The 16,001-nt window shown below is 41.9% G+C and overlaps 1 protein-coding gene across 1 annotated transcript; it reads left to right on the top strand.

Annotated features, from left to right (window-relative positions):
* Positions 1–1,523: 1,523 nt before the first annotated feature.
* Positions 1,524–5,587, top strand: LOC133905435 (peptidyl-prolyl cis-trans isomerase CYP57-like). Its single transcript, XM_062347207.1, has 10 exons — positions 1,524–1,848; positions 2,097–2,275; positions 2,373–2,471; positions 2,625–2,728; positions 2,815–2,959; positions 3,313–3,532; positions 3,730–3,769; positions 4,520–4,727; positions 4,867–5,004; positions 5,088–5,587. The coding sequence occupies exons 1-10, from the start codon at positions 1,629–1,631 to the stop codon at positions 5,226–5,228; spliced, it is 1,494 nt and encodes a 497-aa protein (XP_062203191.1). The 5' UTR covers positions 1,524–1,628; the 3' UTR covers positions 5,229–5,587.
* Positions 5,588–16,001: the final 10,414 nt, after the last annotated feature.

Below are 16,001 nucleotides of genomic sequence, written 5' to 3'. Positions count from 1 at the left end.
TATTTGCTCGTGCCCTAATGAAACAAAATTGTGTTACTGTATTTAGTCCGGAAATAACACACGACAAGATGCAACAACTTGGCCTGTATTCGACACCTCAGGTGCCGAATACGGTACTGTGCACCGTATTCGGTATCTCAGATGCTAAATACAAAGAGTTTTTGGCACCTGAGGTATTGAATACAGTGAACAGATCAATCTTTTTTTTGCCTCAGGTACCAAAATTAATTTTTTGATATTTAAGGTACCGAATACAGATGCTAGATTTATAAATATGCTAATATATTATCTATTTTAATAAATACGATAATATATGTTACCTATTTTTAATTTCTACCGCTCACAGAAGCACACACTTTTTCCCATGGAGTACTATGCGTTTGCGCCATACGTGCGCGCCCTTTTTTTTGGCTAAAGCGGTGACTGAAGTGGTGCAGGCACCTTTTTTCCATCGAAGCGGTCACAGCAGCGCATCCGCGACGCGTCTCGCCAATTGTTGGGCCACGCCCTAAGTTAGGTTAGATTAGATAAGAAGCTGATTGAGGAAGATAACCAAAGTTAACCAAGCTTTGGAATGGATGGACAAATCAATCAGATCCGGCGTGCTGAATTTGTCTCAGACATGGCTCTAGACTTGTGAGTTGTGATTTGTTACTTGTGAACTGAGACGATATGGTATCAGACTTTCAGTGGTTTCAGACTTGCCCCTCGTTGAATTTCACAGAGAATACGATTTGTGAGAGAAACTAGTGGGCAAGTTAGAGGAGATCATGACCTTGGTTACGACCTTGCTCCAAATTATATACCTTTTCTGACTACATTACTTGGTAACTGACATACAATTCCTTAACATGTTGGACATTAACTAGCCATCACCGCAAGATTTCCGATCTTTTGCAAGCGTTATTTTGAAAATGGCTGATGGTTATTGTTCTCTTTTAGATTTCGTAGCGTGAACAATATTTCTATTTTTATTTGAATATTTCCCGATGGTGAGAAGTGAAAACAAATAAGTGACAAGTGAAAAGTGAAAACAAATTAGTGACAATGCAAAAAATTACCAACATTTCGGTGACAAAAAAATTTCGGTGACAAGTGAAAACAAATTTTATGTTATTTAGTATCCAAAAAATTTCGGTAACAAGTGAAACAAATTAGTGACAATGCAAAAAATGATCTCCAACTAATTTCCAACATGACTATATCATGAACAAAAGCGTATGAAAAAAATGTGCTACACCCCAGCCGCTTGATAATATAACCCTGTTTCTAAAAAAAATCCTTAATACATTGACTCATTGAGTGACGCCACCATGTTAGGGCCGGGCGTGAAAAGATGGCTACAGTACCCGGCTGTCAACAATTGCTAGACGTGTGATACAAAAGCAGGTAGACGATACATCCGTACTCACATCAAGAAAGCGTATGTCAACAAATACGTTTTCCTGCGACGTAAACAGGTCCTATTCTCTCCCGCTTCCTCTCACGCAATCGAACCCATCTTCTTCCCTGGCCTGACCCGACCCGACCCGACCCCGAACCATACAACCCGACCACCCGACCCACACGCACGCCTCAGGTAGAACGTCGATTCGGCGGCGGCCGGAGGCGACGAGGAGGGCAGCAAGATGTCGTCGGTGTACGTGCTCGAGCCGCCGACGAAGGGAAAAGTGGTGGTGCAGACGACGGCCGGGCCGCTCGACATCGAACTGTGGCCCAAGGAGGCCCCCAAGGCGGCGCGCAACTTCGTGCAGCTCTGCCTCGAGGGCTACTACGACGGCACCCTCTTCCACCGCGTCATCAAGTCCTTCCTCGTCCAGGGAGGCGATCCCACCGGCTCCGGCACAGGTACGACCAGCCCCCCCCCCCCCCGGGTGCGTGCTTATACCTATCTAGGGTTTCTGACTCCACATCGTAATGTGGATATTGACCAAATTGATTCATGGATTTGGATTGAATTACTGATTAAATGTAACAGTGTATTCATACTGTTTGGTGCCTGGGTAACCTTATCTGATTGTGCTGTTGGTGGTAGTGGAGCGCCCGCGGTGCTTTGATTGAAGCTGATGTTATTTTCTCTTGCTTCGTTTTTGCAGGGGGTGAGAGCATCTATGGGGCACCATTTGCGGATGAGTTCCATTCACGGTTGCGGTTTAACCACAGGGGTTTAGTGGCGTGCGCCAATGCTGGCACGCCTCATTCGAACGGAAGCCAGTTCTTTATCACCCTTGACCGCTGTGATTGGCTTGATAAGAAGAATACCATCTTTGGGAAGGTACCATCTTTAGCTTGAGAGCTCCTTGCAGTGCATATCTTGGAGTAATGTGTTGTTCCGTTGGAGTTGATTATGGTTGGCTGTGTGTTGTGCGCAGGTTACTGGTGATTCTATTTTCAACCTTCTTGCCTTGGCTGACGTTGAGACTGATAAGGATGACCGACCTGTGTACCCACAGAAAATTCTTTCAGTCGAGGTAGTTTTTTCATGTTATATTCTTTTGTTATTTAGTATCATTCTGTGACTTACCATATTTGGTTTGGGTGATAGATAGCTTACCTGATAGGTTTTCTGTGACTGGTGACTCCAAACTAGTTATTTATCCTTATGTTTATTTCTGTTTTTGTAGGTTCTCTGGGACCCATTTGAGGATGTTGTTCCAAGGCAACTTAAGAAACCTGAGTCTGCTGCCAAGGCTGATGCTGAGGTGAAACCTAAGAAGAAAGCAGTTAAGTAAGTACTCTTTCCTAAGTATTGCTCTTAGGAAGACCGTAAAATGCATGGTGGATTAGTTTTGACCTGTTTTATTCATCTTTCAGGCAACTTAATGTGCTTTCATTTGGTGATGAAGTAGAAGAGGAGGAGAATGAGGCAGCTTCCTCCGTAAAGGACAAAATAAAAAGTATTCATGATGTGCTGGATGATCCCCGTTTTCTTAAAGGGAAACCAGAGGATGGACAGCTGGTGAGTATTATCACTTGTGATCGCAAAATGTTCATCGTATTAACCAAAATTTTGCTACTGAACATATCATGCTGAAAACAACAGGACAATATCTTATTCAATTAGTGTGCATACCATCTTGCCTTTGCTTTTTTATTGATCAGTCCTGTCTGCTGAATGTCTTTTTTATGGACAGGCTTCCTGTCATACACTGCTCATTATTGAATGCCTTCAGTCTTGAGTTGATTTAGGGTGCGATCTGTATCTTTTACTCTGGTCAGGTTTTGCAATCAAAGTGTTACCTGCTTATATGACTTAAATAGTTTTAGTGCCTGCCAAATGTAAATAGCATTGTGCTTATTCCAACCTTGCAGTCCAAGGAGCAAGAGGAGAAGAAAAAGGATACTCTTCTGTCTGTCAGGGAGGCTTTGATCTCAAAGAAAGTTGACTCAAGAGAGCCAGAGCATGCTCCAGAAACTGATGATTATCCTGAAGACGAGAATGAAGAGGATTTTGACAACAGAATGCGCTCACAAATCCTAAGAAAACGTAGAGAGCTTGGTGATATTTGCCCTCCTGAAACCTCTAAAACAGGTAGCATACTGTTCAAGTTTCTAACAGAATTGTGGTAGTCCAAATTTGGGGCTTTTTTTTTTCTGGCTATGCATGACATGCTAAATGAGATACGGTTACATTATGTCCTGAAATTAGTTGCAATTTTATACTCATGAATCTTGATTGCTACATGTAGGTTGGAAAACTAATGCAATTTATTTTCCTCTTTGGAACAGATAAACCACATCGGAAGGATAGGGAATTACCAGCTCACAGGTTCAGTATCCCCAAACCATCACTCTCTGTTCATTTACCTTATCCCCAAATTGTCATGGCTGTTCTTTTAGCAACAGTTATCAAATTGTAATGGTAGAATTGTCTATTTCAAAGTTGATTGGTAATCATTATGTAATATTGAGCAATTAGATTACCTGTTCTTGTGAATACCACCCTGCAGCATGCTATTTCTATATGACCATTACATCTTGATCTCATTACATATCCAATAAGTGATAATTTTCTGGAAACTTAATTGCTAAGGCTGCTACCACTATATAATTATCTTACAAAAAATCCTTACTTAAAATTAGAGAATTTTTAATCTTCGTTATCTTCTGTTATAAAAATTAATCTATTCTACCCATTATGTAATATCATATGCATATCATGACAAGAATGGAAGAAGACTCCCTGTGTTGAACGAATTCCTGGAATTAACCGCAGACATGAGACTATCAATCATCAAGATCGCAAGGACACATAACACAGTTGCAGACAAATTAGCTAAGCAGGCTAGACAGGCAAAAATAGAATCGCCCTGTTTATTTTCCTGTGAGGCTTTGGCTCACTCATCGCCTTGTCCAATGCAACTTGCATTGCAGACTTTTCAATGGGACAATATGTATCTCATATCTGTACTCTATATTTGAATGAATACATCTTTTAATTCTAAAAAAAGAAATGTTTCTTGTAGATAATTTGTTGTAACAGTTTTGCTAAAAGCTATTACTGATTGACTGTTCGCAGGAGTGATATCAACGATGATGACGATGATCAGGAGCATCAGTTACAAAAGTCTAAAAAACTATCCTTGAAGAAAAAGGGTGTTGGCTCAGAAGCCAGTGCCGAAAGTATGTCCAAAGCAGATGCTAATCTGCAACTATTAAATCCAGCTGAACAGGAGAGACATTTGCAAAAACAGAAGAAACGTCGGCTCCAAGGCCGTGAAGATGAGGTAATTATCTTCCTTCATTCTGATAATTTACACATTTCTCATGCATATTGATGTGCTAGCTGGTATCACTTGGATCTGTTAACCTTTGTGTTCTTCATGTTGTGGCCAAACGTTCCTTTCACGCTATTTTTCTTGTCAGACATTAGCAAAGTTACAGAAGTTCAAGGCTTCTTTCCTCGGTACGAATCGTGCTACTGATAACACGGAAAAAGAGGCCGATGAGGATTACACAGGGTGGCATACCAACCGGCTGACTTTCATGCCTGATTCTTCGAAGGTAGGTTGCCACGGGGAAATAGATGTGAAATAGATGTATCTTCCTGTAACGATTCAGGATGACCTGAAATTTGATGTTCACAGGATGGAATGGCTAGGAAAGATGACCCAGACGACTATGTAGTGGTTGATCCTCTTCTGGAGAATGGAAAACAAAAATTCAACAAGATGCAAGCAAAGCTTAAGCGGAGGGAGCGTGAATGGGCAGGCAGATCTCTCACATGAGCTGCGAGCTCCTTGCTTAATGTTCCCTTCTCTCTTATTAGCCCTTGATGGTACTGAGTCACATCCTGCTACTCTTGCTAACTCGGTAGTATTCGACTGTACTTTCCCCCAGTGCACTGGCAAATGGTTACCACATCGCAACTGCTGCAATTTTGGTGCGGTCTTGGGATTGTAAACGCCGCATATCGCACACGGATCACGGCAGTTGATGATAGAGTGACCATCTGTAGACTAATGTTATTTTTTCGTTTTAGTATGTGTATCATGATTTTCCAAATTGTAAATGCAATTGTACAATTCATTTGTTTGCTGATCATTTATAGGTTCCTGCAGTTTAATAGAAAATGCTCCTTGAGAAAGCAGCTCTGTATCGGGTAGTTTAGAAAAGGTGGTGGAATAAAAGCTGTCGAATAAGAACATACGTGATCCTGGTTTTTATCTCATATTTTGGTTCTTTTCCTCGCGTGACAGCAAATTGGAGGTAATCAACGACTCCGAAGCTAGCCGGGGAGGAAGCGGCTGTCTGGAGAGAAAGAATCAGTTTCAGACCAATAGGAAGTCATTCATCTTGTAGTTTGAGCTGTCGATCAATTGTTAATGAAAACTTTGTGAGTTAAATTGGAGGAAAAAAACTGGGCTCTTTTGTTCGAGGAAAAAAAATAACCGATTGCGAAAACTTGCCATTGTTCTTCTGTTGGGCAAGGAGATGACCCACATAACATGGGAACATTTGGGACCAAAATTTGGGTTTCCTCCCGAAATTGCTGTTGGGCTCATTCTTGCCCACCGGTGAGACAGCAGATAGAGTGCCTTTCGCTCGACTCTTGAGGAGTTCACTCTGGCCTTGGGGTAATGGAGTTGCATTCGGCAGCGGGAAGGCCGCTGCGCCTCTGCAGGCTGCACATAACACGAACTCTGGAGTTTTGGAGCATCACCTATGTTACAGCACCCCGGCGATATCGATGGACGGTCGGGAGCTGACGGAGCTGGTGTGCAAGAAAGCCCGAGCTACTAGATTGTAAAAAGTAGCTGTAGCTCGCAAGTTCAGTTCTCTATCCGAGCTAGGATCCGGTCAAAAGTGATCTAGCACTGGCACTAAATATTGTTCTCAAGACTCTTAATTTGAACTTTTCACCTAATGATCTTTTTGAAACGGGGATTGCACTAAGATCTCTTTTAGGAAATCCGAGCTACTAGATCGTAAAAATTTGAATCCCAATCCCTCTATCCAAACAGGGCCTTTGTTATTTTAGGTGGAAGAACGGGAGATAATATGTCTATATGTCTGTTTCGATAAAAAAAATGCTTCCGATGACGGTTCATGTATGTCCCTCCCTCACACTTTCCTTGTACGAGAGTGTCTCTCATCTTGATAATTTATGTTGTCTAAGATTGAGTGCACTAGTAGTAAATTTTCTATGAGTTGTGCTTTTACACTTTTAGTGGTGGGATTAGTATAATAGTGTCAGCCATGACATAATATAGCCACATCAACGAAATCCAAGATGGAGGTGTGTGACGATGAAGATCCACTAAGAGAGATTTGTAGGCCCACATAGAAATAGCTCGTGAAATAACTGATAGATCTTATAAACAGGTACTTAGACAACCTGTTTATGAATTAGGTAGTCTCAACCTTACACAAAGCCTTAGTAAAATACTACTCTAAACAAGCTAGCGAATCATATAAGTGAATGCACCATGGTTTCGTGGCTAGGTTCTGCTTTACACAAACGTGCCTTCTCTCTCTGATATGTTTAACACACAGTGTAACACATGAATATCATGCTTTCACGGTGTCTCTTCTCTCTTGCATATGATTTTTGCGAGCACAAAGGATAATGCATACACACTGTCTCACATGCACACTCACACCTGACAGTGTGCGCTGCCTACACACGAACAAATATTACCATCAAAAGTACCCACATATGTGTAAAGGTGAACATAAAGATTTGAACTCTGATGGAAGAAGTGGTATACCCATGAGTTCACAACCTTACCGAGACTTTTGTGCCCCTCTCTCTTGGATATGTTTCACACACCCATGTAGCAAACAAGGTAAAAGCAACACAGTCAATCGCATCACAACGGCCACAAAGTTATTTTGTCTTTTCCCCGTTCTTCTCATGTTACATATGGGCTTCGCTGAAGCCTAGCTTGTTAGAAAATACACTACCACAAAAGCTATTTTTTGAGACATCTAGGTTTCATTTTTGCAAGCGATTTATAGGATCAACCGTCTGAGAAAGTGGCTGCGGCCCTGTGCGACTGAGGACCGCCTGTGAAAATGGTGCATTTCCACAGGCGGTTTCTTATACCAACCGCCTAGCTCCATTTTCACAGGCGGAGACTCCTATCTCATATTGGATTTTAAGGACATGCGCGCTTTGTTCCGCTGCGAAAAACTCGACATCAATCTCATAAGCGTGTGATGCCTGTAAGTGTCTACAATCTACCCCTACGTTCATATATCTACCAATATATGCTATAGAAGCTAATGACTAGTGACTTGATCTGTAGGATGCAATTTAACGATGCGGAAAAGTTGAAGAGGCCCGTCGGATTCATTAATCCGCAACGAATTTTTCAGCCCGACATGATCGTGAACTTGAAGACTAATGACCACCAGATTAAGGGGAAGAGTAAAAAGGATAAAGCAAGGGTCCTAAAAGACTTGACTAAATAAAAAAGGCTCGAAATGTCAGCCTATATAGAAAGGGCTATGCTAGAATTGCAGGACAAGGACTACATCTTGGCTCCCTATAACTTTAAGTAAGTGTGATATATCATGAACCTAACATAAATATTCAACTTAGTTGATCGATCAAGAATCTAACGTAAGTATTCATGTAGCGACCACTATATTTGTATAATGCTGATGCCTAAGTCGAACAGACTCGTGATCCTTGACTCAGCCAATTTCCAACAAAAATCCTACCAAGATTTCATTGACGTTATACAGGGGTAAAAGAAAGCCCCATACATAAAATTCTTATAAATCATTTATGAATTGATAATCAATTATTGGCATTTGAGTAGAGCCTACAAGTGGTACATAACGAAAGGTGGGATACACGATACGGCCAAGCCAGATGCGATGGCGGTCCGTACACACTTTCCGGTAATAACACACTTCTAATGCTTGCATCTCGCTATTTATGACGAAGAGTCTTATTGAATTAACAAATACGCTGCGTTTTTATTTGAAGTGCCACAAGCAAGGTTTCAATAACGTTCTTTGTGGATATTATATTTGCGAGTTTCTTAGGGTAAACAGGAGGTACACAACGAACCCTGAGGACATAAGTCATCATTGTGCATGCACATTCTTATTTGGTTATGTTTTCATTATCAGTAGTGTTTTAACTCTTTTAGTTGTGTTTTCAATCCAGGCACGGATGGTCCAAAATAAAACCGACCAATTTCTCATAGACAAAGATATCCAAAATGTCCAACGTGACATGTGCCAGTTTATTATGCATGAAGTCATCCACAAGAACGGCAGATTCTTTGATCGCGGAGGCGAAATAGCTAGCCATCCTAGGCTTTGTGAGTGGGAGAAGAAAGACTTTTAGCAATATAGGCTTGTGATGTTGTGAATATTATGGTACTTGTGTTAAATATTGAAATTTATGAAATCTGTGATGCCATGTGATGCTATTGATATCTGTGATGTTATTGAAACTGTGTGAAATCTGGAGGGAATAAAATATATTCTAATTTTTTTTGAAAGAAATACATACCACAGGCGGTTGGCTTAAGGAACCGCCTGTGGAAATCTATTTTCTATAGACGGTTTGTTAAGTCAACCGCCTGTGGATTCCACAGGCGGTTAACATAAAAAACCGCCTGTGAAAATAAATTTTCACAGGCGGTTCCTTATGCCAACAGCCTGTGGAATCCATTTCCACAGGCGGTCAGTTTTGCGCCTGTGGAAATCATTCATTTCCACATGCCTTCGTTCCTAGGTTGGTGCGCTAAACGCTTGTGAAAAGGTGTTTCCACCCACCTGTATAGCAGTGTTGTGTACTAGTGATAAGGCACTTTTATGTTTAATTTAATCCATAAATAAATCATGAGCAGAAACTGATAAACTGATATGATAATATCACTCGAGCATAATCTAGACATGTGTACGAAAGCACAACATATGACTAGATCTACTATATTCGAAATTAGAAATCGCAGGAAATAAAGTAAAAGTAACATTATTTTTACGTACTGGTCCTGCGCTGTGGAAGTTGCTGAAGATGCTGATTGCACCGTGTAGATGGCATGATCGATCCTGTTGACGATGCGCCAAAATTGTTGACGATGACAGCGTGCAGCGCCCAAGCGATCAGGAAGACGAGCCGTGGTGAAGAACTTGAGCAGTCACGTGGAACGCTTCCTAAAAACCTTATTCGTCCTCTCCCAGTGCAAGATCTCAAGAGCGAGGGTTTCGAAGATATACTCTCCCAGTTACCAGTGCACGCTGACGCCGGGATGGAGTAGACTACAGCGGCAACACAACAGAAAGAGAAAGAGCTAAAAATCCTAACTCTTATATAGACTCACATAATGAGAGCGTTCCCAATTTTAGGGCTACTCTCAATTAGTAGTCTATATTTTTTCGTGTACCCAAAGAGGTGGAGGTCCTTGCATATATATATGGGGAAAATCCCCCACCTCCACCTCTATTAGCAATATGGTACCAATAGAGGGTGGGTCTCAACATGGGCCACCTCTCCACAATATGGGCCTTTGAGATTTAGTAAGAATTATTACATGGGTCGACCCCAATAATTCTAACAATCCCCCACCAGATCTCAAAAATCCCATAGAGAATTACTAATTTTCCACTGTTATTTGATATACCAGTGTTTCAGTGGAGATTGTTAAGTTGAACATCCACCTAGAACATCAAGCTACACTCATTCACAAATTGAACAATGGACTATGCCTTGAATTGCAAGTTTTGTGCAAACAAGTTTCACTTAAAGCTATAACTGATACTTGGCTGCCAGTAGACTACCCTGCGGGTGGAGTATATAAGTTATACTCCATAGTCTCTTCATGAGTTTACTAGAGATCACCCGAATCTCATAGACTGCGACCAACAATCAGACTCATATAGGTGTGTTCTTTTAAGAATGCCTTGTAGGTTAGTATCTTTGCTACTTAAAGCCAACAGAACACATTAAGGCATTAGCCAACCTGCCTTACAGATCTATGAGAGTATTGCATTTTCACTCGAGTGGGTCAAACAACAAAGGTACTCTCCTCCAGTTAGACCAATAGCTTGTTCTTCCCAGGTCCTAATTCATGGGATCTCTGATCACATAGGTTGGGTTACCACTATGGTATAACTCACATGGGTCTCATATCCATCTCCTTCGATGCATTATCTATCACACTCCGTGATAGTCCCTTTGTAAAGAGATTTGCCAGGTTCTTAGCTATTTGGACATAATCTAAGGTTATCACTCCGGAGTTTCTCAATTTCTTGACAGACTTCAATTGTATCTTTACGTGCCTTGAGGACTTGTCATTATCTTTAGAACTGTTTACTTTGATAATAACCGTCTGATTATCACAGTTCATAAGGATAGCTGGTACCGGTTTCTCAACCACAGGTAAGTCCATCAACAATTCACGTAGCCATTCTGCCTCGACAGTGGCCATGTCTAATGCAGTGAGTTCTGCTTCCATAGTTGATCTCGTCAAGATGGTCTGTTTGTAAGACCTCCATGACACAGTAGCACCACCTAGAGTGAATACATATCCACTTATGGCGTAAATCTCATCAGCATCAGATATCCAGTTTGAACTATAACCCTCTAGTACCGATGGGATTACTCTTACATAATGAGATTGTGTAAGAGTAATCACATTCTCTCATTTGATTAACTTGATGTTTAAGATTACATCAGCCTTACCCAGATCTTTCATATCAAAGCTTTGAGATAAGAAAGACTTGACCTCATAAACCACGTCAAGGTTTGTTCCAAATATCAGTATGTCATCAACATACAAGCACAATATAACTTCCTCACCCCCACCATGGCGATAGTATACACATTTATCTGCCTCATTGACCGAAAATCCTGCAGATGTTCAAATTTTGTCAAACTTCTCATGCCATTGTTTAGGAGCTTGTTTAAGGCCATACAAGGACTTCAACAACTTACACACCATACCTTCTTCACCTTTTATTACAAACCCATCAGGTTGTTCCATATAAATTTCCTCGTCCAACTTTCTATTAAGGAAAGCTGTCTTAACGTCCATCTGATGAACGATGAGACCATGTGAGGCAGCCAAGAAAAGTAGCACTTGGATAGTAGTCAATCTCGCAATAGGTGAATAAGTGTCAAAGAAGTCTTCACCTTCCTTTTGGGTATAACCCTTGGCCACAAGCCGAACCTTATAATTTTCAATAGTACCGTTGGGCCTAAGCTTCTTCTTGAACACCCACTTGCAACCCACATGTTTGCATCCATAGGGTCGTTCTGTGACCTCCTAAATTCCGTTTGCGAGGATGGAATCCATTTTGCTCTGTACAGCCTCCTTCCAGTAGTCTACATCTGGAGATGCAAACACTTTTGAGATAGACTTTGGAGTGTCATCCAAAAGTTACATAGTGAAATTATTACCAAAAGACTTTGCAATCCTTTGTCTCTTACTCCTCCTAGGAGCTTCACTGTCATCCTCCTCAGGATCTTCCTCATGTATTTGTTCAATAATCTTAAGAGGTGGAGGAGGTTCAGATATTATCTCAGAAGATAGTCTAGACATGTTATGTATAATTTTCATAGAAAATATGAGCTCAAAAAACGTTGCATCACGAGACTCCATCATTGTATCGACATGCACGTCAGGTACCTTAGATTTAACCACTAAAAACCTATAAGCAATGCTTCGATGAGTATATCCCAGAAAGACACAATCCACTATTTTAGTTCCGAGCTTGCGCTTTTTAGTTATTGGTACATTGACTTTCGCCAAGCATCCCCAAGTGCGCAAATAAGAAAGGGATGGCTTTCTCCCTTCCCATTCTTCATATGTGGTTTTCTTCTTATCCTTGAGAGGAACTCTATTCAGGACATGATATGAAGTCAACAGGGCCTCCCCCCACCAATCCTTAGATAATCCCGCAGTGTCTAACACGACATTAACCAAGTTAGTCAATGTGCGGTTATTCCTTTCGACAACCCTGTTTGATTAGGGTGAATAGGAAGGTGTACTCTCATGAATAATCCCATATTTCTCATAGAATAAATCGAAATCACTAGAGAAATACTCTTCACCACGATCCGGTCTAATTCTTTTGATCTTTCTTTCTAGTTGATTTTCAACTTCTACCTTATAGATTTTAAAGTGATCTAGAGCCTCATCTTTTGTTTTCAACAAATAAACATAGCAATATCTAGTTGCATCATCAATCAAAGTCATAAAATATCTTTTTTCACCCTTCGTCAACACACCATTCATTTCACACAGATCTGAATGTATGATTTCTAGAGGTGCCAAATTTCTCTTCTCGGTTGCCCTGTGGGGCTTACAAGGTTGTTTTGATTGCACACAACTATGACACTTAGAACCTTTGACTATGGAAAAATTTGGAATTAAACTCATGCTGGAAAGTCGAGTCATAGAACCAAAATTCAAATAACATAACAGCGAATGCCAAACACTAGCATCATCATTAGCATTGCCACAAATATGGTTCACAGACTTATTGCTGAAATCAGAAAGGGAAAAATGGAACATGCCTCTGCACTCATAGCCTTTACTAATAAATTGTCCATGCTTTAACACTACTACTTTATTGGACTCTAACACCACCTTAAACCCGTCTCTACAAAGAAGGGAGCCGCTAACTAGATTCTTGTTCCTTGTAGGGATATGCTGTACATTCCTTAGCTGCATGATCTTTCCCGAAGTAAACTTCAGATCTACTGTGCCAATACCACGAACAAAAGCATGTGACCCATTCCCTATTAGGACGGAAGAATCATAGACGACTTGATAAGATAAGAATATTGAGATATCAGCACACACATGAACATTGGCCCCTGTATCAATCCACCAATTAGTAGACTGAAACAATGAAAACACTGAGGGTAAATTTTCATACCCTGCAGCTCTGTTTCCAGCTTCACCAATGGTCACCACATTAGCAGTCTTTGAGTTCTGCTTTTGTGGAGCCTTTCTTCCCTTGCGGTCTGAACAATCCTCGGTGAATGTCCAATCTCACCACACACAAAGCAAGACAGTTTTGCTGTGTTCTTCTTCTTCTTCTTGAAGGTGGTAGTTTTATTTGGCTTATTATCTTTCCCTTTGTTCTTATTGTGGAAGGGCCTTTGCACCATATTGGCGCTAGTTTGTCCCTCGCCTCCTTTTGGACTCACATCCTTAGCCCGAGCTTTCTCCTCAACATCAAGAGACGCGATCAAACTCTCAACAGTAATCTCTTGTCTCTTGTGCTTTAAAACAGTGGCAAAGTTTCTCCATGAAGGAGGTAACTTGGTAATGATACCTCCAGCCATAAACTTGTCGGGTACATTGATCTCTAGGAGTTCGAGTTCCTTCACGATGCACTGAACCTCATCAGCCTGCTCGACTACAGAGCGATTTTCAACCATCTTGTAGTCATGATACTGCTCCATAATATACAATTTACTTCCTGCATCTGATGCACCAAATTTAGCATTCAGTGTATCTCATAACTCCTTCGCGCTTTGTATGTGCATATACACATCACAAAGACGGTCACCAAGAACGCTAAGAATACAGCCTACAAAGAGTGTATTGGCATCCGTGAACGCCTTTTCCTGCTCAGCAGTAAGGGTTCCTTCCGGCTTACCCTTAGCCACCCAGTAGACATTCATAGTCGTCAACCACAGAGTGACCTTGACTTGCCATCTCTTAAAGTGCACACCAGAAAACTTATCTGGCCTTAGTGCATCGACAAAACCAACCATTGATAAACCTAAATGCCTACAATAAGGTTTTTGGGTTGTTGGAAAATAAAATACTTTTATGTTCAATTTAATCCATAAATAAATCATGAACAGAAACTGATAAACTGATATGATCATATCACCATAGCATAATCTAGACATGTGTACGAAAGCACAACATATGACTAGATCTACTATACTCGAAATTAGAAATCGTAGGAAATAAAGTACGAGTAACATTATTTTTACGTACTGGTCCTGTGTTGTGGAAGTTGCTGGAGATGCTGGTTGCACCGTATAGATGGCATGATCGATCCTGCTGACGATGCACCGAAATTATTGACGATGACAGCGGGCAGCGCCCAAGCGACTAGGAAGACGAGTCGTGGTGAAGAACTTGAGCAGTCGCGCGGAATGCTTCCCAAAAACCTTATTCACCCTCTCCGAGTGCAAGATCTCAAGAGCGAGGGTTTCAGAGACCTGCTCTTCCGGTTGACGGTGCACGCCGACACCGAGATGGAGTAGACTACAGCGGTAGCACAACAGAAAGAGAAAGAGGCAAAAACCCTAACTCATAGACTCACATAATAAGAGTGTTCCCACTTTTAAGGCTACTCTCAATTAGGAGTCTATGTTTTTTCGTGTACGCAAAGATGTGGGGGTCCTTGCATATATATAGGGGAAAACCCCTCACCTCCACCTCCATTAGTAATATGATACTAATAGAGGATAGACCTCAATATGGGCCACCTCTCCACAATATAGGTTTTTGAGATTTATTAAAAATTATTACATAGGCCGGCCCTAATAATTCTAACATAACTCGTGACACATAGACAACAAGCCTCAAAGGAACCTAAGTAGTTCATCTCCGTCGAGTACTCCGACAATGTCTTGTTCCAGTCGATGAGCTCCGAGGACTCCCAACTGATCCAGGTCACGGCGTTGGTGGGCAAGAGAGTTGCTGGTTGCCGCTAGCCTCCTTATCGATATTGACAAGTACAACAACCTCTTGGCTGTGTCGCTGAACCCACTGACCGGGGAGAGCACCGTGCTGCGGCGCCTGCTCGAATGCTTCCGAGGCAGCGTCATCTTTGGTTTTGCCACAGAGCAAAAGAGGAACAACCAAGTGGAGGTCTTTGTCGTCGTCTAGATCTGACCGTACCTCTTGCAGGCACCCAACGTGGCGCTGTAGCACCATGGCATCGGCGACGACTGGGCCACAGCACAGGATGCCGATCCCGAGAGAGATTTTGTAGAATGATGCCACGACACATGAGCTAACTGTTGTGCAATCATGTCCATCAGAGTGTTGTGCGTGCGTGCGTGCGTGTCGTGAGTTGTGCTGACTGACGGGCTCATTCAGAGTCTGGTTGTTCAGCTTGGCGCGTGAGTTTCAGTTAGTGGCGTTAGTACCAGCTTTGACCGAGTGAGCACCGAGTTCGTTGGAGATCATGTGATGATGGCATAAGATTCGGTCGGAGTTGTTGCAATCGTGTGTGAGTGCCCACAGGATAATAAAAGAAAAAAAATCAAAAAAGAAGGGGATCAGTTCCTGACCCCCGAAAACAAATCAACCTCTGCTCTCTCTGAACTCTGTCGCAGAAAACACTGTTCATCATCTGAATTTCTTCGGTTAGTTGACAGGTGGTGCTGCAGGCGAGCGATTTTGACTCCAGCACTAAATCACCACCCACAGCCTCTAGGCGCTGGAACTGGAAGGCGAGCTAGCTTTTCCCGGCGCTGGCGCCAGGAATGACTTCTCCAACGTCGACATGGAGTGGGCCCCCGATGTAGATGACGCGGATCTGATCGAGCACGAGGG

This window comes from Phragmites australis, chromosome 2 (assembly GCF_958298935.1).
Source record: "Phragmites australis chromosome 2, lpPhrAust1.1, whole genome shotgun sequence".
NCBI lineage: Eukaryota > Viridiplantae > Streptophyta > Magnoliopsida > Poales > Poaceae > Phragmites > Phragmites australis.
The sequence above is the reverse complement of the archived record's forward strand: the minus strand, read 5'-3'. Positions and strand labels throughout refer to the sequence as shown.